This window comes from Ammodytes marinus (genome assembly GCF_949987685.1).
Source record: "Ammodytes marinus genome assembly, chromosome: 14".
Classification (NCBI taxonomy): Eukaryota; Metazoa; Chordata; class Actinopteri; order Uranoscopiformes; family Ammodytidae; genus Ammodytes; species Ammodytes marinus.
This window is the reverse complement of record NC_137218.1, coordinates 13,570,734-13,597,335: the sequence shown is the minus strand read 5'-3', so window position 1 is coordinate 13,597,335 and position 26,602 is coordinate 13,570,734. Positions and strand designations below refer to the sequence as shown.

The following is a 26,602-nucleotide window of genomic DNA, read 5'->3' as shown; positions in this document are numbered from 1 at the left end:
CAGTCGTTTATGTCTGGTTTATACGTTTGGTTAACTGCTCCATGAACAACAGCTTAGGCCATTTTATGTGTGTGTGTGCGTGCTGCATTAGTTCCAGCAGTTAGGTGTGCGTGTGTGTGTGTGTGTGTGTGCGTGTGTGTGTGTGTGTGTGCGTGTGTGTGAGTGTGAGTGCGAGTGTGTGCCCTGATAGAGAGAGAGGAGGGGCAGGCTCCATTGCTCCTCCAGCTTTAATCTTGGTCTTATTAGTCTCTGGTCAATACACCATCTCATCCTGACATTCAAAGGGCTAAATAACTACAGAATATGGTCCTCCTTCTCCTTCATTTCATTCTTCCCTCCATTCCATTCTTCTGTAATCCCTGGCTTTTCCCCTCGATCTGCGCTGCTGTTTGGTCCTCTCCCCAATGCTCTACATGCTGACAGTGGCGAACAAGCGAATGGGAATGTTGTTCAAGGAGCAGACAGACATTTCCCCCCACTACACAGTTAGGTGTGTACTTCTACAAAGACAAAGAGTTTGTCTGGCTCGGTCTCCCGTGGCGACGTGGTGCTATGGGGTATCTTGCTTGCATAATTGAAGTAAAAACTGATGAATTTGGATGATGCCTTGATTAGATTGCTCTGCTAGGTTTATAGAATACAGAGCGGGAGTCACACTGATGCATCAAGATTTTGAAGGCAAATTGAAGACTGTATATACATAAACAGATGGAGCTGGTAGGCAAACTGTGCATATTGATTGAAATGTATCTAATTATAAAATACTGGTTGATGTATGAATGCATTTGTGCATGGCAGACAGCTGTATTTCAGATAGAATAGATTGTAGGATGTGGATGCACCGGCTGTAAATCCTTTAAGGGATTAAGGGATGTAATTCATGAATAGATAAAGATGCTTTCTTGAGGTTAAAACGGATACAGTCCATTGTGTAACACATGGTAGAGTCTCTTTCACAGGAAAGATTCAAGGTCTCTTAATGTAAAACAAGTTTATAAATGTGAACAAACATGTACACTTGTTTTTTACACACTCACCCTCCCACAAAGAGACACGTAGACTCCTGAACATGTTCATAGATGACTAATATTGATGCTGCTCTGTTTGTGTTTTTTTTTCATGCGACTCCACGAAACCCTGCATTGTTATTTTGTTTCCTCGTTCTTTCCGTCTCCCTACACTCTTAATAATGCATGCCATATTTCACATGTATTCGTAATTATCTGGCTGTACAGGCGTGTTTGCGCATACATTTATTTGTTACATACGTGATGTGTGTTTAAATGTCCACAGGTATGACCAGGAGGGCTGTGCGCTGACAGACAGCCAATCCCTGACACAGACGAGGGCAGCGGGCAGCGGAGCAAGGACAAACTGGAAAACACTGAGCGACGTAAAGGACCAACAGTTGGGACACGGAGAGAAGGTGCAGTGCATTCATCCATACATCCATCATACATACAGTGCATACACACATGAAGCCTAAAGGCCAGGACACACCAGCCCGATAATCGCCGTCGTCAAAAAAAAAGACGAATCTGTTTGGTGTGTGCCGTGACGTCGGCCGACGTAGAGGTCGTCGGGCTTGTTTTGAGCCTGTCGGCCGACCGTCTTTCATTTGGAGCAATTTGATTGGTGGAGGGATAGCGAATCAGTGAAGCCCGGAAGTGAGGCGGGTAGCACAAACAGCTAACAACAGCTAGCCATCGTTTTAATGTGTTTGTTCGTTTCGTTTTGAGAGTACTCACATGCATCAACCCTTGTTGACTGCTCGACACCATGCTCGACACTCTCTGCTAAAAATTGTGCTCTTATGGTCCATAAATATAAATACGTATTTCTATCTATGTTTATGCTCTAGAGAGATGTCCAATCATTTCCGGCTTTCGTATTTTTTCGGGCCACAATACAGATTAGCGCCGCCTGCTGTTGTGGAGACATTACGTCCCGCGAGCGTACGGAAAATAAACAGTCGTCTCGGTAAATGGACTTGTATAGCGCTATATCTCCGTTTATCACAGACTCAAAGCGCTTTACATTGTTTTTTGTACACATTCACCCAGTCACACACACATTCATACACCGATAGCAGCAGCTACCACGCAGGGTAGGTTTAGCACTAGGGTGCTAAGCTAACTAAGCTAACTATCGGGAGCAATTTGGGGTTCAGTGTCTTGCCCAGGGACACTTCGACATGTGGCGGGGAGACGGGGGATCGAACCTCCGACCCTGCACACCAGAGGCGAACGCCCTACCCACTTCGCCACTGCCGCCCCAGTGTGTTCTTTAGCAGCGACGGGAAGCTGGAGCTTCCTGAAACGGCCGACTCCATTTTTTTTGACGACGGCGATTATCGGGCTGGTGTGTCCTGGCCTTAAAGGCCAGGCCTTAAAGGCCAGGACACACCAGTTCGACTACCCGAAAATGGAATTTGCCGATTCAGGCAGCTCCAGTGTTCCCGTCGCGGCCCAAAAAGTGCAAAGAACACACCAAGCCGACTGCTGACTTTCCGTATGCTCTGCGCTTGCGCGGGACGTAATGTCTCCATAACAGCAGATTAGCGGCAATCTGTATTGTGGCCCGAAAAAATACGGAAACCGGAAATGATGGGACGGCTCTCTAGACCATAAACATAGATAGAAATATGTATTTATATTTATGGACCATAAAGAGCACCATTTTTAGCAGAGAGTGTCGAGCATGGTGTCGAGCAGTCAACAAGGGCTGATGCATGTGAGTACTCGCTGAACGAAACAAACAAACACATTAAAACAATGGCTAACTGTTGTTAGCTGTTTGTGCTACCCGCCTCACTTCCGGGCTTCACTGATTCGCTTGCCCTCCACTAATCAAATTGTTCCAACTGAAAGACTGCCCACCGCCCAAAAGAAGCCCGACGACATCTACGACGACCGATTTCACGGCATACACCAAACAGATTCGTGTCCCCGCCCACTCCAGACTCTACAACGGCGATTATCGGGCCGGTGTGTCCGGGCCTTTATACAATAGTAGTTAACACAAATAAGTTTTTTGTAATTTATATTTTGTGATGACTTTATTTCAGGGCCCTTTTGTAAATATCAGAGGCTGTATTCTGATAAACTAGCTGCACAATGATAATATGTTTTTGATTGATTGCGTCACCTACACATGTCTGCTTTTGTCTGACAAAGTGTTCCACAAAGACAAAGAGAAAGGCCTACAATTTACAAAAATCTGGAATGCGGGAATGTTTGCGGATTAAACTTAATTAGTTGCAGTTTTGTGTTACTAGACCGATTTATCCAGCCCTACCATGAAACTATGGCTACATTTGTCCATAAGGCGGGATTACTTTATATTCATGGAGTTTTAACCCATTAATACACTATACATGGGCTTGGTCGTCTATGTAATAACATGCGGACGAGGTTGAAGTTGCAGGCAATGTAGTCGTAAAGCAAGAGTTTATGTCCTCATTTCACTGAATGTGTTGCCTTTACAGTATTTCTGTTTCATTGACTTTGGCTTAACTTGGAGACACACAGGTGTTCAGGTGGAAATTAAAGAAACTTGTGGGCAGCTGCAAAAAAGAGACAATAAAATCTTGTTATTTGTTTCAGTCCTGTCAGATCTCTGAGCCAGTTTTTTTATGAAAACTTTGGCTGGAAGCAGATTGATAAGTGAGCCAGAAAATCCTCCCCTCACTCGGGCAGCTGGCTTACTGTTTGAAGAAGAATGAAAGGAACCCTTAAGCAGAGGATATTTTAGTTTTGTAAAACAAGCGCGGTAAACAAAGGGTTTTGGTGTCAGTGGCTGAGGATCAAATTTCTTTTTGCACCAAACTTTTGCCGTTGCACCAATGCATCATGTTAATGGACACATTTTCCTGTCTCCTTTCACTTAAATGCTCTTACTAACCTTTCACTATGGCTTATTCCTCTCTACCTACTCATGCAGTGAAACCAACAGCTAAATTCCTTTGCGGAAAGGTGTTTTGGAAAGTTAAGAAATCACTATGTCGAACATCAGGGCCCCACTTCTCAGTTTTATTTGAATGATAGGCAAACAACTATCCACAGTCAGTCTCCTATTCATTGTAAATAGAGCATCTCTAGGCATTATGACTTAACCCATTGATGACTATGGCAATCTAGGATGCATGTCCTTAATGCCTGAGGGTTTTCTGAAAAAATACTACGAATTGTCAAGTCTACCAAAACCTTAATATCTAAGCCTGTGTAGCACATAGAAACATGAAATAAAATACATTTAAAAGTTAAGGTTCACAGGTTTTATTTAAACATGCTCCCTTAGCACTTACAAACCAACAAATATTTAAAAAAATCGTCAAAATTAGATGAATTAGAAAATTATTAAATATTGTTAATAAATAGATGCAATGTGTTGTGTGATTTTCGTCAGTAGCCTATAGTAGACCTTGATTCTGCGCACCAAACGCCACTAACTGTTCTGTCGCCGACATAGCTGGCGTATTTTTTATTGTTATTTTGTTTTATTTTTTATTTTTTTGATTGACATGATTTTCGGCAAACCACACAACTTTTGGGTGGTCACGTGGTCTTAACAAAATCAACAAAACCCACCTCATGTGTATTTGAACCAATGGCAGTGCATTATATGCTGGGAATGCCATGAAAATTAGATAAAGTAATAATGCTGCGCGACGCAGCATCAGGCAGGAGAGCCAATGTGGCATCGCGCAGCAGCCGTCATCAATGGGTTAATGGAATAGAGTCATGGTTCTCTTAATTGTATCTGTGGGAGTGTAACAGTGAAGCTTGCATACTAGAAGCACTGATTGAAGCACATGAGAACCCTCAAGCTGTTTTTTAAGCCATTTTAAGTTATCGTATAGAATTATGGTGCTTTAGACCAAAAGTAGAGTACATATGAGTGGTATATGTGCTCATCTAATAAACCTTTTGCCTAATTAATGAGCTTTATCTCTGACTGGTCTCCCTCATCCCCTCACTTTTAATTAGAATGCACTTACGAGCAGCTTAGAAATCTGTTCTATTTCTAATAAAACTTTCTAATTATATGTTTGAGGTGGAGGAAGCCTATAGGGCATAACATAACCAGAAGGAAAGCAACACGGACGCAGAGATTGTGAGAGTGAGAGACCGTTAGAAAAACCAGGCAGAGTCATTTAAACTCCCTTTCACTTACAAACCTACGGTGACGGGGAACAGAAGAGTGAAGACCGAGTGTGGTGACAAGAGGTGTTGAGAAGAAGACCCAGATAGGAACAGTTAACTGACAGATTTGGGGAAAGGAGTTGAAAGGTGGGAATGTGTTTTTTTCTTATCCCACTTCCCCTATTCTCTTTGTTTTCAAATTTTTTCTATTCTGCCCTGTGTGCCACAAGCCCTATCTGTAATTGAATGGCTTTAAGGAGGTTGTTTGTCACATACTCTGAGGCTGCAGCTTAGGTAAAAACAGAAGCTAATTTATTAGTGTGAGGACTGGGGGAGGGGGGGGGGGGGGGTTTGGGACACAGGTGCGGATCAAGGGGTTTCTAAAAGTTATCCCCAGAGGGATAACCACTGAATCGCTAAAGCGAAGAAGGGGAGGGGGAGAAAGCAAAAAGCCACACAGGCTACTTTAAAATACCAAACTAAAGTGAGAACAAAACCATCACTGCCAAGCAGCTGAACGGACAGACAAACACTTCAACAATTATTTTCTCTAAAACTCAGAGGGCACTAGGATACAACCTCTCACTACCTCTTAAAGGGGTAGTTCAGGATTTTAGACATAGGGCCTTATTCCCAAATTAGCCTTGGTGTTCTTTATCAGTGGAGACAGTTTTCAACACATTTAATTCAGTCCTTCTAGTTGCAGAGCGCGCTCGTGCTAAGCTAGCGCACGGCATCGGGGTGATACCTAGCTGCTACTAAAACAGTCTTACCCACTCCACAGTACACCCGAGGCCAATCAATTATAATGCCAGACTATCGATGTAAATGTCTGTGTTGATAGAATAATTTTAGAAATAAAACCAACCTCGCATCGCATGAATGATCGCATTTTGAGGGACTACTTTCTTAGCAGCAGCGGACTTTTACTTTGCTGTGTAACCGAATCACTACAGCAGAAAGTAAACAGAGCAGCGTGGGACAGAAACTGAAACTGCACTGCCACCAGTCTACCGTCATTCTGTCCCGGTTCTCTGCTGCAGCTCCAGCGGGGGCTGTCTCTACAGACGCTCTTTCTCTTTCTGCCCTTTGAGCATCCCTCTCAATTCTTCATCAGTGTATTCCGGCTCGTACAGGTATGGTTCGTTGGATACAACAAATTCCTCATAATCGTCTTCAAAAGCAGACGCATTGCTAAGTCCTCCAAACGTGGCCATATCTTGTTTATTGCATAGGCTAATACAACTCCTTTGTGCACTTGTAACCAGGGTGAAACAGCGTTTTTTTAGTTGTGTTGTACTCTGCGTCTGTAAGACAGCAGCAGGTAAACAAACTATTATAGAGCCTGTAACCTAGGTATTAGTCCGCCGCTGCCGCAGCCTACAAGGAATAAAGTCCCTCAAAATCCAATATGCGAGGTTGGTTTTATTTCTAAAATTATTCTATCAACACAGACATTTACATCGATAGTCTGGCGTTATAATTGATTGGCCTCGGGTGTACTGTGGAGTGGGTAAGACTGTTTTAGTAGCAGGCTAGGTATCCCCCCGATGCCGTGCGCTAGCTTAGCACGAGCGCACTCTGCAACTAGAAGGACTGAATTAAATGTGTTGAAAACTGTCTCCACTGATAAAGAACACCAAGGCTAATTTGGGAATAAGGCCCTATGTCTAAAATCCTGAACTACCCCTTTAAGGTGAGACAATGAGCAGCACAGAGCACTGGGGTCTCAGGGCATATATAATCTCTACACACCTGGGTTCAATCAGCCAATCAGTGCACACACACCTGATTGCAGTGAGGAAATCAGTCACCATTCTCACGGAGGCGAAAGATTCCGTGGACTCACAGGGCTGAAATCTACCGTTTCCTCACAATTAGCTCATACATTGAAGGAATCTAATTTGACATTCTACCTGTTTGCCTTCATGTTCTGTATGTGCACGAAAATTACTCTTTGCCTGTGTGTAAGTGTACAAGCAATGTCTAGTTTGTGTGTGTGTGTGTGTGTGTGCGTGTGCATGCGTGTGTGTATATGTTGTGTGTGTTAGGGTTGTTGGGCAGGCATTATAGTTGGCATGTGCAGCCGCACGTCAATTATGTTAGGTAGATTTTCACTTGGTCGCCCTTCCATATACACATTTTAATTGCATTGAGGTGCCAGAAGGTGACACTTTAATTTTGTGTGATAAGAATGAAAACTGTGTGTGTGTGTGTGTGTGTGTGTGTGTGTGTGTGTGTGTGTGTGTGTGTGTGTGTGTGTGTGTGTGTGTGTGTGTGTGTGTGTGTGTGTGTGTGTGTGTGTGTGTGTGTGTGTGTGTGTGTGTGTGTGTGTGTGTGTGTGTGTGTGTGTGTGTGTGTGTGTGTGTGTGTGTGTGTGTGTGTGTGTGTGTGTGTAAATCTTTAGGTAAGTCTGTGAACATATTAAAAACGTACTTTGTAAATATTACTGTGATGTCACAGTAAAAGACATAATATTTACAAAGTAAGTTTTTTTTAACCCTATATTTCTCTTTCTGTGATGTCACGAGAAAGAGAAATATAGGGTTAAAAAAACACTCTTTCTGCCTTTTCTCAGGCTAGGATGAACCGATTTCAATTTTTTTCGCACATTTATACTACATAGGATCTCAGAATTCAATACACCTTCATATTCAAACCGGTGAAGTAGGCCTTTAAGGTTGAGACTTTGCCCCAAGGCTTATGTGTACACACTGGAATACAGAGGGAGAGGGATAAAAAGAAGAAAAAAAGATACACAGAATAAGAAGGGGAGAGATGATGACAAATTCAGGGGGATTTATTTAGAGGAGTCTGGTTGTGATGGAATTGCTATGGTCCAGATCCTGCTGACCCCTCTCTTCACTACCTGTGTAGCACCTGCTAACATCACAAGCCCTCCACAAGGTTCTAAAAGAAAGCTCCCTGTTCTTTCAGCCACATGCTCCCCCCACCACCTTTCCCACCATTTGTCTTCCCACCTCTCCAGCCTTCCAGCCCTCCAATCTGCCCAAGTCTACAGAATGTGATGAGGCAGGCATGCAGGCGGAAACATGGAAGTGGAGTGCTGAGAGGGAGAGGGCTGTTGCCGTGGGAGAAATTCTCCTAATTAAAAAAAAATAAAAATCCTTGTATGAGGATATCGGAGGGCCTTACTGCCATGTGGCATGGGTGCTCGTAAAATGGATGGTTGGACAGATTAGGACTCTGTGAGTCAGTGTTAGCTAGCGGGAAGAAAGTGTCAGCGAGCGCTAAGTCTGAGTGACACTATCTGTAGAGGTCGTGGGGACACAGGACAGCTTCACCCATCTCTCACAAGGGGATGAGAACACAATGGCCTTTTAACATCCAATGCTCTAACTAAACACTTGACAGAAAGTGTGGGAAAGTATGACGAAAGCACAAACAGCTTTACTCAGCTAGTCTGTCTGTGTGTGTGTTTGTGTGTGTGTGAATTTAGACAGCGTCCTAGAGAGAACATTAGGGGCCACTCACACTAGGGCCGCTAGTAATGAATCTGGCCCAGCTCTAGCTTGAAGTTGTTGTTTTGAACACATTTAAAAGCATTTCATTTACATTTTCAATGAAATTCCAACATCTTGTCGATGCCTGCTCTCCTGGGGGAAGAATTACCCTCTGGTGACACTAGAAAGAAAAGGACATGTCTTTGGTTTGTTAGTTGTGCATGTATATTGTATTTAGTGCTTTGTGTCCACCCATGTATGTATGTTTACATGAGTGTGCCGGCATGAGTGTCTTCTTCTGATGAGACATAGTTCATCTACTGTGTGCATTTTTCATATTTATATTTATGGAAATCCAATGCTGTGCTTCTCCACAGGATGAGAGAATTGCCTTTCTTCACCCAGAATTTGCATTTCTTTCTTTCCTTTTTTTGCAATTGATTTCAGCAGTGTGAGTTCTAGCGCTTAAGGTGCTAATATCTGTTTAAATTACCGCAACATCGCTGCATTTTAATTTGATGCTGTTGGACTGTGTACACTCATTTAAATTCAGAACTGAGAGAAGAAGTTCAGCTTATAGTGTCTGTATTGCAAATGTGTAAGTGTGGGGTCTTTGCATATAACCTTGCATGTTATTCATGTGTCAGTGTGCTGGTGCCTGTGTATTAGCAAGATTTTTGTATTAAAAGAGGGGCACAGAGATTGGTCTCTTCTCACATCTATTATGCATAGAATTGTCAAACTCCCTCCACTCTCCTTAAAGACAGTTCCAAGATTGTTTGGAAGTCAAATAGAGATGTGTAAACAGCGTTCATCAACCATCTGGACTGACTAGTTGGCAACCGTTTTACCGACTGTGCCAAGTTTGATCTGAGTTTATTTTTATTTTATTCAATATTTCCCCTTTTCACTCTAAGCAGCTTATTCACATTGTTAAAACTGTTGAAGGATGTTCTGCCTGCACTACAAGGAGCACTTTTGCAGCTCATCGTCTCTTCCTTTTTTTTCTCTCACTCCTTATGGGCTTTGGTTTCGTGGCATTTTCTACAAAGTTGTGATTTTAAAAATGTCAATAATCATAACACAAGAAAACGCCAGAGGAATATTTCTGCCATTTAGATAAAAACAAAGCATCCGACCGAGATTAATCACCCAAAGGCCTCATAGGCCTGATGAGTGAATATTTCTTTCCAATATTAATGTTGGACTGTAACCCAGAGCTCTTTAAGGATACTGATATTGCGACAGTGAGCATTCCTGCACACTTTCTGTACGGATGGTAGCAATATCTTTTGCAGCCATTCCCCTTAAGCTACATGCTGGTCATGAGTGAATTAACATGGCATGTTAACAGATGTTAACCATACATGCCTTGCACCACCGCATGTGGTTGAGAAAACACACACACTGTCGCTGGGTGTGGTTGGAACTGGGATTTATCAGACCAGACAAGGTTTTTTCACTAATTGACATTTTCTTTCTGATTCTTTCTAAGCCTGCAGGGAACATGCTTTAGTTTATGATGGGAATGAGAGCTACGATTTTAGGTAATCTGCTTGTTTTATAGCATTGTGTATTCTGAAATTGGTCATCGTACCCAATCACTGACAATGTGATTTTGACACTTAGATTCTGGCAACTTGTGATGACTCATTGTCACCTTACAGCCTGAGCCACCTGTCATCTCGTTCATCTACGGAGATGCATCCTCCTACGCAACACACGCCATGATGAAGTGTCTTGTTCCTGTCTATTCACTGTCTATACACCTCTTTAGATTTGAAAAACCTAATGACAGTCTTTATGCTTTATCATATTCTCTTTTACTATTGGAAAATCGAGTTTGAAGCAGATTTGCTCAATAAAAAATAACATATTGTTGTAATGTAATCTGTAAAGATGCTCTGTCTTCATACATGTTACAATTTACTAATAACAATGTTTAAGCTGTGAAGTCCATTATTATCTTTGGAGTGCATAATTTGATTAATCAGACGTTTCATTGCCTGTATAATCTACATAATATAGGTCAGGTGGGCCTTTACATACATCCTCAAATGAGAAGTCGTATTGGGGTTTTTTTTTTTAAGTGATGCAGGCTTGAACTTCTTTTTCACATTGTAAATGCAATTGAAAAAGTCTCTGTAACATAATCTTAACTCAAGTCTAACACAAAATAATGAGAAGGCTATGCCCTGTAATTTTATTAAAGCAAGGCAACTTCAAGGCAGTCAGAGGGACATCTACAGTTATGTTCATGTTTTTGACATCTGCCTGATCTACCAGCAACACAAGGAGAAAAGCGCCATATAAAAAGGGAAGCTGGTAGTTCCATAACACTGATACCCTGACTCCTCATGTATCAGTTGTCCTGTTTTTTTCTAACTTTAATTATGCTATTGAGGGCCAAATGAAATTAGTTGGTGAATAATGCTGCTAGATTATCTTTCTCTTTGTTACAGTATTGCAGTATCTCTTGCCAAAGTGATCATTAAATCAAATACGTCTTGTCAGGATTAGGGATGGCAGAAGATCCAATTTTATTGTCAATTGCTAACAATTAAGATAATTGTATATATTTTAATGAGTTATTTGAAAAAGCTAACTTCTAGCTCTCAAGGTACTATATAGATTTATTTTGAAGAGCCTCAAGAGGGCGCTGCATCTTTCCAGTCATTCCTAAATCCTAATCTATTGCCACTATAGCCAAAGGCTCGGGGGGTGTGTGTGTGTAACAAAAAATTATAATTTCTTTAAGGGTTAGTTTGGAATTTTGGACATAGAACCTAATTTCCAAGTTAGCCTGTGTGTTATTTATCAGTGGAGACAGTTTTCAACACATTTCATACAGTCCTTCTAGTTGCAGAGTTTGCTGGTGCTAGGCTAGCGCATTAGCCTAGGGATAGGCTAATGAAATTCCTTTGTGCACTGTACTCTGCGTCTGTAGCGATGACAGTGGCAGGTAAACAAACTATTATAGAGCCGGTAACCTAGGTAATATCAGTACGCCGCTGCCGTAGCCTACTGACAGGAATATACCGCTGCAGCTGAGACACAGCAAGTCCCTCAAAATGCAATACCATGCAAGGATAGTTTTATTTCTAAGATTATTCTATCAGCACAGACATTTACATCGATAGTCTGGCGTTATAATTGATTTTCCTCGGGTGTACTGTGGAGTGGGTAAGACAGCCGTTGACTTGCGCTAGCCTAGCACCAGCGAACTCTGCAACTAGAAGGACTGAATGAAATGTGTTGAAAACAGTCTCCAATGATAAATAACCAACAGGCTAACTTGGAAATGAGATCCTATGTCCAAAATCCGAACTACCCCTTTAAGACTAATTGTGACCTGCCATGCGATAAAAATATGTATTTCTTAACTTTTTTTTTTAAGGTAAAGCAAAATAATAATTTGATGTTTATCATGATAATATGGTGAATCACAATTATTTTGGCCAGGATTGTGACATCAGGATTTGTTAACAATTTAATATTATTTATGTTGATTTAAGGAGCAACAGAGTTTCACCTAATGTACAAATTGCAGTACCAACATTATTTATTTTTATAATTAAATAAGAGAGTCTAAGGCTTTTTAGGTTTTTCCAGATTTGCAGGTTAGTTTTTCTCCCCAGCACAATATTACGTTAGGGGAAGCACCTGCACATTTACAGCAACCACCTAAACATTCAAATTGCAGCAGTTTGATGTGATTTGGTTGTTTTTATTGATCCAAAAGATCTAACCCCCCATAATAAGATTTGTTTTTCTCCCATTATTTGTTCTCTCTCCTCAGGCCGACTACTTCAGCTGCATGGCGACAGTGCTGTACATGCGTAAGGAGAATTGTCTGTACAAGGCCTGTCCATCTGAACATTGCAACAAAAAGGTCATAGACCAACAGAACGGACTGTACCGCTGCGAGAAGTGCAACAGAGAGTTCCCCAACTTCAAATACAGACTCCTACTTTCTGTAAGTGCATACGGTGCACATCATTAATGCTTGTTTTTTTCATGCATGCCATTGCAGCTTACACACACTCATACACACACACACACACACACACACACACACACACACACACACACACACACACACACACACACACACACACACACACACACACACTAAAAAAAACACACATGAATAATCTCTTTCCCCTTCTATCATCTCTGTCTCTGACTCTCAGGCCAACCTAGCAGACTTCGGGGATAACCAGTGGGTGACATGCTTCCAGGAGACAGCTGAGGTCCTGTTAGGTCACAGTGCAGAAACACTGGGACAGCTCAGAGACACAGTGAGACAACACACACACACACACACACACACACACACACACACACACACACACACACACACACACACACACACACACACACACACACACACATACAAATTTGATTGAAGAAAATTATCTTTCAAATTTTTGCAGGAGCTCTAACTTTAACAGACTGGTTCCTGGCCCTGACTTTGTATTTGCCGTGTGTGTGTGTTCCTCAGGATGAGGCGGCATTTGAAGAAGTCTTTCAAAACGTCAACTTCACAACTCACATCTTTAGAAACAGAGTCAAGCTGGAGACGTACAACGTAAGTAGCTTTAACCCAGGAGGAGCACCATGGAAGTTGACACAATGCAATGCAATTTAGTTCCCCAGGAGTAAAAGAGCAGAATATAATGAGATACAATGGGGTTCATCATTGGACTGCATGCTGTGAGATTTTTGTTTTATTCCTTGCAGGAATATTCAGTGCATGCCTGTTACAAACAGCTGGCTTAACGCTGCTATGAATAAATACAACAGCAGGAATTTTATTTCTCCCATACTATAATAATGGTTCTGGAAAAATGGGCTTTGAAAAAACAAGTGGCATTTGTGTCACTATCTAACCAACAATTTGAAACCAGTTACAGTTTATAGACCTAAGGTGTGGCACTGGGGTGAAATAAGTGTTTTTCATACAGCACTCAAGTTATGAAATTGCTAAATTTTAAGTTTGTTAAACTAAAATCCCAGGATTATTTTTATTGTTGTTGTTGTGGTCAAGTTGCACTTCCTTTGTCAGGTTTTCTGATTAAAAACTTGACTTTTTTATGTAAGGGTGTTAAAGCTTGATGCATTGCAGTATGTTGTCTTAATTAATGGGCTGCATGCCAGCCGTGCATATGTAACAACCAATCGTGTAAAGCCACAAAACAAGATGTGCAAAGTGCAATATAATCGCAACATAATGGCAGTCACAGAACAAGAATCCAAAATTATTTTGATTAGCATCACAGTGACAAGGGAGCTGTTATGTAGCCATTGCACTTTGGATAACAGAAAACAAATACAGCTGTGGATTAATTTCTCTTAATTAGGCACTAATTAAGAATTAGCTATTGTCTGTCTAAGCCTAATTATCTTAATTATTCAGAGGCTAATTTGCTACTTGGGGCACATACCGAGAGCCTGAGTGGAATGATTGAGATGTAGGATGCGCTGTGAACGGTCTGTGTCCTGACCTATAAAAAAAAAAACTAAAACCCTACAAGGAACGCTATGCAGAGTTCATTAGCCATTCTTCATACTCTGAAAAGAATGACAATCCTTTTCGACAAAGACTTACACAAAGTCTAAGAAGAAATAATTGACATTTAGTCTTCATTCACATGAATGCATAGTTTCTTTAGCTGCACTCCGATTTAACATATGGGGATATTTGTTTAGGGGGAAAAAGGAATCTTCGCTTGCAAAGATTGAAATTAGCTTGACTGCTTAATTACAGCAAATGCCAGCGTACCATTGGAACTTACTGCCACTAGCAGATGCTGCATTGGTCGGAACAGGCAAAAATGGCAAATCACAATATTCTTTCGATAAGCATCGAAATATTCTTAAAACTGTTGAAATGATTTTAAAACATTTACTAGAGCCTAGCCTTCAGCCACGGTGACAGGTTAAGGATTTAAGAATGACTCTAAAGATGTAGCACCCCTTTGAGGCTATTCAAAATTAATCAGTAAGTCTATGTAGGACTGTACGTTGGTGAGCTAGACCAGAGCCTAGGTTTTTCAAGTCTCTCCTGAAAATATTCATTCGGCTGTCCCGATAATGAAAATTCAATATGATCAACATGCAAGTGTTTTTTGATCACAATTCTTAATAAAATATGATATCTTCCTATATCTCTAGGTCAGAACAAAAACCATACTGATCATTTTGCTTTTTTTACTGCCTTGCCAGTAGTGGAGCTCAGAATACAGTTTCTAATCTAATGTGTATTAGTGAACATTAATTAATTTAAATCACCTCCGGTTAACTACTAATGTGAAAAATAGTTAACTGTTAATCACACATCACCTGTTACCTAAGTAAGTGGTGATACAACATAATTACTGAACAGGTGTTTCCTATGAAACTATGACGCTTTCTAATTAACTCCTTAATTATCACATTTCTGTAGTGTTGTAGGTAGTGTAAATAGAACTGCTCTGAGGCCAAAGAGGAACAATGTAAAATTGATTATTGCGAGTGTAACCGAAGACAAAAGAATAAGACATCCACCACCGCTTTTTCATAAAAATACAGCAATGTCTTTAAATGTCAGTGCTTAACAAGATTAATGAAGTTACAAAGATGTGTGCTCTGTCGTTTTCTTTAACAAGGACACAGAGAGAAAGAGCAACGGTGCTACTATTCATATTTTAAAGCTGGTATTCTAACTACTCTTGCATATAAACTCAAGTTTGTTTTATTTTAGGGCAGAGCAGACTCAGCAGAGATGATGGACTACCGATTTTTAGACTTAAGAAGCACAATAGTGAATATTACATCGGCAAAGTATACAGCTGACAAGCCTACATGTCTTCTTACTAAATAACTGATGTCTTGATTTAAACATACAACTTTATTGATATTATTTATTAATGGTAATGGTAGTAGAACATTTTTGTCTACATCTATGTCTTTTTTAGTACAGATGACAGCTGCAGACGTTTCTCATGTATCATGGCAAATTCTGGTTAATATGTAAAGCAGATCCATATCCAAATAATCTCAGGAGGATGTTACTAGAATTATTTCATCAAACTACCCAAGTGTTTGAATAATTGAAACTGAGTCAGGCCTTCTTGGAAGCAGGTGAATTTACTTGCAAACAGCATACAAGGGTCAAACAACAATGTACCTGGCTTGATACATGGTTGAATACATCGAATGAACAGTGTACATGGGATTATATGCAAGAGAAGGTGGTGTGTGCGCAAACACACACTAGGTTTGGTGTGTCCAGCCCTTGTTTTGCTGGCGAAAGCAGAAATGTTTTAATTAGGCAGGTATTCCCAGAAATTCATCTCAGCTGGTGTTATCCTTCATACAATGTCTGATAACAGAATATGGGGAGTGAAACTACTGTGCACATGAATGCGTCATACCTCTGTATGGGCCAAAATCCCACCAGGCAGCCTCCCCTCCAAGGCCAAACAACAACTTTGTCCTAAAGTGTAGCAAAAACCCCTTGGAGTTGTCAGGTTTACTGAGACAAAGTTCAATAGGCAGAAAGCATGTATTGTGCATTAATATTATACAATAAAGCAAATTAAATTCTGTTAACATTCCACCCTTTTTATAATATTTAATGCAACTTTGTTGCAACACTTCAAAGCAAAAGGGCAAAGCATATGAGTAAATATATTTCAGTCAAGCAGAATAATATCAAGTACATCAACATCACAGTTGTGAAAATGCAAGTTTGTGTACTGGTGCAACAGTCTATGTACAGTTTCAGAGAGGACAGTTTTTTGCAGAAGCCAGGGAACAGGAACCTAGGTCGTCTTGATGGTCAACAAGTCCTTTTGTGGCATTCTGACGCAAAGTGTTCTTCATATCACAGTCACTGGGGGAATGGTTATGTAGGATATTACCATAACCGATTCAGATTGTTCCTCAGTGTCCAATTGTCCTTATTGAAGAATGGTCAGCTTCGTCTTCTCCTTGCATCTGAAACAGAATGAATTTGAGCAGTAACATGTTCTCAAAAGAAATGCTCATCATTCTGCCAGGGTTGTTTCTAAAATATCATCCTATCCATTTTGCTTGCTCTAGATGTCACAATTAACGCACAACAACATTTTAGGATAGGTTTGATTTCATTCTTCAGTTCACAATTTTTTGTCTGTGTTTGGGCAGCATTCAAGCACACACAGGCAGTCAGTGAGACAGGCCCTCCCTTTTCTGCATGGGACTGAATCACACACACACCACATTCCTGAGAAGCTCTCTACTTCTCCAAATCTGACATGGTGTTATAGTTTGTTCTTCAAATAACAAAAGTTAACATGTAGGTTAAGTATAGGTGTCTTTACAGTTAACCAGTTTTTGAATCAATTTATATCAACAATACACATTATGATCATATTTTCAGCATAAAAATCCCCTTTTAACTTGTAGTTCAAATCAAAAGCATTGAATAATTCTTTTTAGTGAACATTTTCATAAAAAGAACACAAAAGGACGCTTTTTTTAAGTTTATGCTGGGACTTTAAATGATTGACTGCACCTTTAATCTTTAAGGTTCACTATGGGTCTCAATGGAAAGAGACACAGGAAGGGGTAGAGGAGACTTTTCTTCACCAGTCTCCTTTTTTTTTTCTAATGTCTATCTTATCATTATCCATATTATGTAATTAAATTTTTTTAAAATGTAAAATCTAATATCAAATTACCCAGTAATCTATTTAAACAGGATGAACACCCCTATTCCCTCCAATTGATTAACAAAATTCACCAATTTAAAATTAGAACACCCTATGTGATGTATTCTAAACAAAATAAATAAGTCTACTCTGCAGTTGTAGACTATTGACAAACATAACAAAACAAAACAAATAAATAACCTGTCATAGACTAACTCCCTGGAGCAGTACTATATCCCCAGGCTAAGTAACAACAAGCAGCCAGATATCAATTTGTTTCCATAAAACCTTCCCGAATTACAAAGAACTCTCAGTTTAATGGAACAAACTATATCTGTCAGAATAAAGGGACCACCCTCGACCCCACACTAATGATCATCTAATTACGTACGTGAGACTTTTGTTTTTGACAGTGTAAATTCTCAAACACCAAAAGCAGTCCCCCACGGATGGACCCAACCAGTCAGAGACAAACCCCCCGGGAGCAGAACCCTGCCGGAGTATATCCCCAAGTGTTTGAATAACCAAGATGGGCAACACTACTACTAGGAATTCTCCCGGAGATGGACTACGATACCAAAATGGAGAACACCACCATCGATAAACTAGTTTATCTATCTAATACATAAAACAAAGGAACTACCATAATTCCTGGACAAAACAAAATCAGCTGTTTATATTCACCTGATTTCAAGAAAGCCTCGACTCGCTCAGGCTCTGGATTCCGTCACCCCTCTCCGTCCAAGTCGAGTCTGCTGACAGCCTCTTTTGTAGCTCTGTTTACTGGAGGTCTTTTGTCGAGAGATCTTGGACTCCCCCGTCTTCACGGTGCAGGCTCTTCTTGTCCAGAGAAGAAGATGTTGGATCCGGCTCACTCGAAGGACCATTTGTTACTAGAATTATTTCATCAAACTACCCAAGTGTTTGAATAATTGAAACTGAGTCAGGCCTTCTTGGAAGCAGGTGAATTTACTTGCAAACAGCATACAAGGGTCAAACAACAATGTACTTGGCTTGATACATGGTTGAATACATCGAATGAACAGTGTACATGGGATTATATGCAAGAGAAGGTGGTGTGTGCGCAAACACACACTAGGTTTGGTGTGTCCAGCCCTTGTTTTGCTGGCGAAAGCAGAAATGTTTTAATTAGGCAGGTATTCCCAGAAATTCATCTCAGCTGGTGTTATCCTTCATACAATGTCTGATAACAGAATATGGGGAGTGAAACTACTGTGCACATGAATGCGTCATACCTCTGTATGGGCCAAAATCCCACCAGGCAGCCTCCCCTCCAAGGCCAAACAACAACTTTGTCCTAAAGTGTAGCAAAAACCCCTTGGAGTTGTCAGGTTTACTGAGACAAAGTTCAATAGGCAGAAAGCATGTATTGTGCATTAATATTATACAATAAAGCAAATTAAATTCTGTTAACAGAGGATGTACATAAAGATAAAAGCATGAAACGACTAACAGAAGCTGCCATAGTGTATCTAAATACATTGCCATCGTAACTGTCCGTCATGTTTTATTAAGGTAAGTCTAGACACTTGTGCTGCAGACCTCAGTGTAGTATAGGCCCATTTTAATTATGCCACAAATGGAGTTAATGGAATTTAGATTGTGGTGAAGATCAGATTTGGCCCACATGATTGGATTTACTGTGTGCATTTTTCACATAAACATCTCATGCATTTGTTTTAAAGATAAAAATGCATTTGATCAAAGATAATTGATGCAGCTGAGTGTATCTGATCCCCAACCAATAACTAGATTAAATATATTGAGTCCAGGAGCTGGTGAGTATCCACTGTGTTAGTAATGTAAACTGAGGTATAAACAGGTATATGTGTGTATATTTTAGGCAGGCTTTGAATGAGTGTGTGCATGTATCTGTGCTAGTGTCTGAGTGAATCTTTCTCTCTCTCCCAAGTGAATTAATGGATTTTGTCTCAATGAATGCATTAGTGTCAGAGGGGACCTGTTTCTCCTGCCTTATGTTAACAGACCGCCCATTAGGTGCCAGACACTCACTTTACATCAGCATATAACACTCTTAACAGGTCTTGTCATCACATTCAGGTCTTCTTGCTGTCGCCTTTCACCTTAAAAATGGAATTTATCTCTTATATGGCTGAAGATGCACACACACACACACACACACACACACACACACACACACACACACACACACTCTCTCTCAAGAAGCTACCATCCAGAGCCTTAAGAATGTGATAATTAACACAATACGTATTAAATATTCAGAAAATATATTTTCAGGTTTTCTTTTACTTTCTTCTTTAAACTTAACTGACAATTAGCACTTATGATGGAGTGGGTGAACAAAGTAACAAGGACACTTAATCATTCATTAGTACTGCAGTATGCTTTTGATGATGAAGCTCAGTGTGTTTCATTTTTATTAAGACAGGATTGTTATTTAAATTGATAGAAGGAATTTCCTAGAAATGTCGTGGAAATAGGGTTGCAGCATTGTACTGTTTCTGAAGGGGGAACGGGGTTATATGTCACACGGGTTGGTTGTCACAATCGTTATATCTCGACAACAAAAGATGCTGTCTGTGACATTTTGGTAGAACAGGGATCAGGGATAACCTACGTAGTCCTCCTTGGAGTTAGACAGCTAAATTTGAGGTGAGAGGACGTTTTGTGATTTTCATGTCAAATTAAAAATATTTAGCTCCTCAGTATTTTTCTTCTAGGCTTTTACAATATGGGTTTATAAAAAAAAACACTTGTTACCCTTAAAAAGTGTGAAGGGAAAGCTATAGTTTAGATTGTTGTTAGCTAGCTGATTAGTTCATGGATGGATGCTAGCAAGAAATTCCAGTTGGGGTTGGTCGTCACGTTTTTTGGGGGGTTGGTTGTCACATGTTATCCAAAGGCCGCAGCGAGGAAAGCAACCCAACAACGAAAGAAAATGTCAAACTGTATCCTCACTGACACCCCAGAGAAGGAGAGAATAGAGCAAGAAAAGGCAGCTAGCATGCAAGAGAAAAAAGGGCAAAAAAATGAAAATGACCCAGTGCATCCCAATCTACTGTAGACCAGCTACAAAGGCTACTGCACCCCATTGCACTCCACCCCAGCTGGGGAATAAGAAACTGTAAAGCAAAAGGCTGGAGGAGGAGTCTTCATCAGCTGAAGAGGATAGTTTTTGTTTGTTTTGTATGGAAACATTCTTCAATAGACGTTCAGGGAAGGTATGGGAGAAGTGTTGTATGCGCAACCAGTGGGCACACAAGCTCTGCTTAGTTGGAGTGAGCAGACCCTACCGTTGCCATCACTGTAACTCAGATAGTGAATGTGTGTAGCCTAGTTGAGTAGGCTATTATTGTAGACCTATTTGTTTTGTTCTTTATGTTGTTACATAGGCTAGTCTTAATATGGGTTCCCTGTTCGTCTTCCTTGCTTATTTTGTGTTTAAGTTATGTAGGTCTATTAGTCAACTTGACAGTGCAATTAAACTTTCAAATGTAATTCTGCTCTCTTGCCTTCTTTCCCATTAAGATAACATTGTGACAAACAACCCCATAGTGTGTGACAACCGACCCCTTGATGATTAATTTCTTATTTATTACAATAAGTTGGAAAATAAGACGGATACACATTTCAAGCCAACACATTAAGCTTCAATTTAATGTAGGAATGACTATTGAAAGATGTTTTTGTGATGAGCAATTCATCACCAAAAGTGTGCCTACCAACCCCGTTCTCCCCTATTTCATCAACCATTTTTAAGTCACATTTAACACAGTGCCAACTGTTACATTTCATAGCTTTCAAGCTAAAGGCTGGGCTCAGGCACGGGGTGAGCGTAGCTTTTTTTTTGCTAATGTAAGCATGCTAACGTGCTAACAGTGAAAATGTTTACATGCTGCTGATGTTTAACAGGTAAAGATGTTTACCATATTCAACAACTTTAGTTACGTGTCAGCATGCTGACATTTGGTTATTAGCACTGAAGACGAAGCACAGCTGAAGGTGATGGGGAATGTCTCTTTTACAGTATAATTTTGATCTGATGATGGCAGTGTTTTGGTCAAGACCATCTAAACCAAGACCAAGTCATGACAAGACTGGACTTTGAGGCGTTGAGTCGAGACTTTTCCAGAACAGTGGCAGTGCACACACTGCTTTGGGTAACAGCTTTTAACAGTTACAAAAGTTTCAGGTCAGAAAGTATACGTTATTGGCCGCATTCATTTTAAGCATGACCTTTTCCATCCAATCACATTAATGATGTTGACAAATAAATCAAACAATGTTCAGGCAATTTAGTGATATCCCACAGTTACGGTCTTAATCGTTCTTAAACTATAATCCAAATCTTGATGCGGATTATATATACCGTATACCAGATGCGGTCATGAGACAAGACCTTGAAAAAGTGTTCTTGAGACCAAGACCAATTTGGAGTACTCAAGCTCTAGATCAAAAGTGATTGCCAAAGTAATTACAATTCTTCCAGAGGGAAACATGACGGTACCGTATTTCATGATAATGTCTCTGATAGTTGTTGACACATTTTGTGCAAAACCACAAATGTGTCCCTCAAGGTGGCGCTACAGGAAATCATTCCTCCTCTGGGGAAAAATGTCAGTGCTCTACAACATTTTGTTTAATTTGATCTAGTAGTTGCTGAGATATTTCAGTCTGTACCCAAAAAACAACAGACATGGCTGACCAGAGAGCCAAGCCAGTAGTGTGTTTAGAAGCTAAAGGAACATGTGTGTATTTGATCTTCACATCTCTCCCAGTTGTGTGTTGTATTATTTACAGCTTTATTATCCACACCTCTCCTCAGCCAGGATCCTCATCTGTATGCAATGTTAGCTTTCATTACAGAACAGTGTTTCATCAATTCTATCAGTTTTTTTGTTGTGATGTAAAGGTGTGTGTCGGCTATTTTTTGCATGTGTGTGAAGATGCTCGGGGTCTACATATTTTGTCAGTCTCCCGGTGTCAGGAAGCTGCGTTGTTTCAATTCTCAAGGGAAGAACCGTGCCTCGAAAATTAAGTCCGTGAATAAAGGTCGACTATAAAGCCACTGGAGTAATTGTTTTCTGCGGATGTGATGGGAATATTAGTCTGTGCACATTATAATTTTAATGTTTAATGTGAGCCATCTTTGGAAGACAATTACATTTAAACAGGTTGTCACCTTTTTTCAAGTGGAACCTTTTGTCTCGACGGCCCCCTGCATCGTTTAATTTGCCTGCGTTCCTCAGGTGGAGGCAAATTGAAAATACTAATAGAGGTGTTGAATCCCATGTGAGATAATGGGAAAATGTTAAATCCTTGATGCTGGTCACGCTAGCTGGATTGCTAATTAATTAAAGAATTGTCTTTGGATTAATCCCTTTTATAGTGACTGTGATTATAATGTAAATGGGTTCTTGGCTTTATGTCTTCATGAGAGAACTCTGCATTATTTGATTATATTTTATTGCAAATATTGTTAAGATCCCATCAAACGTTCTTGGTCTGTTTTGTTCAGACATCCTTGCATTGATCACATACAGATGTATCTGTTGTGTACAGCAGTGTGTTCTTTGATGAGAAGAGCAGGGTGCTGCCAAATTTCTTCAATTCATTATTTGTTTATCGCATTGTTTGTGACAGTTTCACCCAGATAAAAATTGAGGCAAGACTTTACATTTTTCAAAAAGCAATACACGTCACAGTCAACGTACATAAACCCTATTAAATATGCAGTTATGCCCAAGCTAATGACATAATGGCTCACGCTTGCTGGTGGTCATAGTAACCGGCTTGTTAATTTTCCATGTGTGCAGTCAAAAGCGATAGCATGATTAGTCTCTGTATTAGCTCAAGGCAATTCTCATCTGAGACGAGCATATGACTGAAATTCAACTCTGCAGTGAAATCTACATGGCTCACAGCATTTGCTTTAGATTTAAGCTGCTTTTGTTTTGTGCTGTAAGTGTGCTCACTGTGGTATTGCTAATCACATCATGTCTGTGTGAGACGGCTTTCTCATCTCTGGTATAAGTGGAAAAACCAAACGAGGACTTGCCTGTAAGTGGAGCCCGACCTCCGATAAGCAGAAAGTCACAAAGACAAGCCAATATCAGGTTGACAGTTCAATAATCCAGTCAGTTTAGCAAGTTATTTTGATGAATTGGATACAATACATAAACCAAATTGCTTTAACAATGACAATTGGTTAAAGGACTGTACTTGAAAAACTGGACATATTAATTCATTTACTGAATAGAATATTATGGACTTGTGACTGTTTTGTCAGAAAAGAAAACTTAACTCAGGTTTTCTTTTCTCCCCTCCTCAGGACGAGAGTCGAGTGAAGGTAACCGTAATGGAAGTCCAACCAGTCGACCACAGGGAATACAGCAGGAGACTCCTCAGCAACATCCACAAATTGGCCGGATGAACTTGTTCCCAAATGGCTGCCTGCTGATTTAAAGGTTTCTTCCACTGGTGTCATGATTTATATTTTATATTTTTGTCGCCCACCGGAGAGATAAAGGCCTATCTGACTGAGGCAGCAAGGCGTCCAGTGATTCGTCAGATTACTTGGCAGCCAAACAAAAGACTGATATTTAGTTTTTCATTTGTTCAACAGCCCATGTGTGACATATTGGAAATGTGATGGAAATGACTTTTACCTTTTTTGTTATTTAATGGCATTTTAACCAAGAGCTTTGACCAGATTGCAAAGGAAACATCCATTTAGAATATGTATATATCATGTATTATATACATACTATGGTCAAAACGTTTTACCTTTCTTTAGTTTTTTTTATGCGTGATTTATCTCGTGGGTTTCAGATCTGTGTTGGTGAGGACCAGTGTTAGCCGAGAAAGATGTGAAGGGTTCAGGTTGATTTCATTTTAAATGTTTATTTTGGTGGTGATGCATGTGTTTGTAAATTATTTAATGATTTTAACTCTGTGTTTACTTCTTGTAAAAGTGATTTGTTGTTTGAGTTAAAAGAAAAAAATCATAATAATGTATGGTTTGCTTTGTTGGGTTCCAAAAAATGTCAAACTAGGGAAGAGTGATTAAAAATATCTTTAGATGAAAAGTGTCTCTCTTTTCTTTGCAGGATATCTGCAGGTCTAGGAATTAAAATATGTGTGGTATTAAAAATTCTGAACTCTAACTTGGTGAACTTCACGGAAACCCTGTTTAAGAAAAACACACATTTCAAAGATGGATCAGGCATTTTACTGCTCTGAGATGCACCGTGCATCGCAGGGAAACCACTTTCTAATTAAATGTGTGAATCAGCATATCAAACTACTTTATGTCCGCTGTGAGTTTACATAAAGAAACTGGAAAGCAAGGACGATGCTTCAGTGGCGTGCCTCTCCACTAAGGTGCAACTCAAGGGCATGACACTGATTTATGTTGGCAGTAAAGCCACCTGATCCCTTCACTCAGAGCACGCTCAGTACAACCTCCCGCCTGCCGTGCTTGGGGAGGTCTGGGAGATTAAAAACACGGACACAATGATGTTTTCACCCAAAGTGTCACCTTTCCTCTAACAATTGACATGAAACTTATTTTTGACATTCATTTCATTCTGAAAATATTGCCAGGCCAAAAACCAGGGGGGGAAAAGAATGGAAAAAAAACAGGAGTCAGTGAGATCTGAAAGTCATTTCCAACTTAAAGCCTTGCTGTTGATTGACAAGTAAGATGGAAGACACGTCAGTCTGCGAACCCAGCCAGCCCATAGGCATTATGGGACAGTGGAGGACATAGTGAAGAGATTAAGAAAAACTACTTTTTTTTGTATTATCCTTGGAGGACTCTATCTGAATGTGTCGTGCTGAGCAGCAGTCAACTGAACGTCTGTTAAGGTACTCATATCTTCTCTTTGGGCATGTGGGACCTTCAGCCTGGTGAATATGCGGTTTGCCTCTATCTGCAGTACGTGTGTGAACCTACAAAGACGGAAAATGGAAATGAGCTTTGGTTATCACTGAGGTCGTAGCCCTGGTCACAGTCTATCTGGCTGTAGTCTTATCTTGAAACACACTGTAGTTATGTCAAGCTCTCCTGTGTCTGTGTGTGTCTGTGTCTGAAAGAGTGAGAGTGAGAATTTGCAAGAGAGACATTCCCGAGAAGCAGTACATGGATCATCTACTGGAACCCATGAATAATGCCTTTCATTAAGCTACTATGCACATGTGACATTCAAAAGGCTTTTGATTTTCTTATGACGTTAAGGGAAAAAAAAGGCCTACCCTTAAAAGCCCTGCACACTCACTCTGTCTGATTATTCCTCTTGTCAGCTAGAATTGTATGTACAATAACAGTATAGCTTGCTGGCTTATACATATCCATAAAAAGACATGGATAAATCATATTGAGGAATATCTGGCTGGCAAATGAATCTAATATAATGTCATTTGATTCTTACGGCAATTTATTCTTTGGCATTGCTGGAAAAGAGCAAGCCTGTTGAGTGGACTTAACAGGCTTAACACAAAATGAAGGCTTAAATATACACAGAAAATTGATAGTGATTGTGCAGTTCTCTTTTTAACTGAAGAAGACCTTTATTTAAGTGTCCACGAGTGCCTGTGTAATGACTCCACTTGTGTTTCAACAAAACAAAAGCACGGCTAGTTTTTTAATTTTTCTGTTAAATATTAGCCAAGGACAAAGTTTAATCTGATGAATGAAAAATGGTATTCCTTATCGACTGTTTACGATAAGGAATACCCTGCCCTGGGGTACCCCACACTTGCAGTGTGGGGTACCCCAGGGCTCAGTCCTTGGGCCGATTCTATTCTTGATTTATTTGCTCCCTTTAGGTGAGCTGATCCAGCAGTTCAGTGACATTTCTTACCATCTGTATGCTGATGATCTTCTCTACTGCTCGTTTAAGCCCTGCGAACCCCAGAGGCTGGCTTCCCTTACAAACTGTCTGTCCAAAATAAAGCTATGGCTCAGTGAGAATAGCCTCCAGCTGAACTCCAGCAAAACTGAAACCCTAGTTGTCGCCCCGGACACTATTGTCCCACTTATTACCCAGCATCTCGGCAATTTAAGCAGCTCAGTGAAAAAAAGTCTGAGGAATCTTGGTGTAATTTTTGATGAAGGGATGTCCCTAGAACGGCATATGAATCAGCTGGTCAAGAACTGCAATTTTCACTTGCGCAACATCTCCAAGCTCAGACACATGGTCTCGAGCCACGAGCTTGAGATGATTGTCCACACTTTTGTGTCCTCACGATTGGACTACTGTAACAGCCTTCTAACATGCCTTAGTAAAAAAGGCTTGGCTCGTTTACAAGT

General features: G+C 40.3%; 1 protein-coding gene across 1 annotated transcript in view; it reads left to right on the top strand.

Annotated features, from left to right (window-relative positions):
• LOC307260478 (replication protein A 70 kDa DNA-binding subunit-like) overlaps nucleotides 1-24,338 on the top strand; it is a 45,004-nt gene extending 20,666 nt beyond the window's left edge. Inside the window, exons 13-17 of the mRNA XM_080040733.1 lie at nucleotides 1,294-1,426; nucleotides 12,408-12,584; nucleotides 12,802-12,909; nucleotides 13,113-13,199; nucleotides 23,621-24,338. Of these exons, the coding sequence (XP_079896859.1) occupies nucleotides 1,294-1,426; nucleotides 12,408-12,584; nucleotides 12,802-12,909; nucleotides 13,113-13,199; nucleotides 23,621-23,722 (607 nt within the window). The 3' untranslated portion in view covers nucleotides 23,723-24,338. The remainder of the gene's footprint in view (nucleotides 1-1,293; nucleotides 1,427-12,407; nucleotides 12,585-12,801; nucleotides 12,910-13,112; nucleotides 13,200-23,620) is intronic.
• The last annotated feature ends 2,264 nt before the right edge of the window (nucleotides 24,339-26,602 follow it).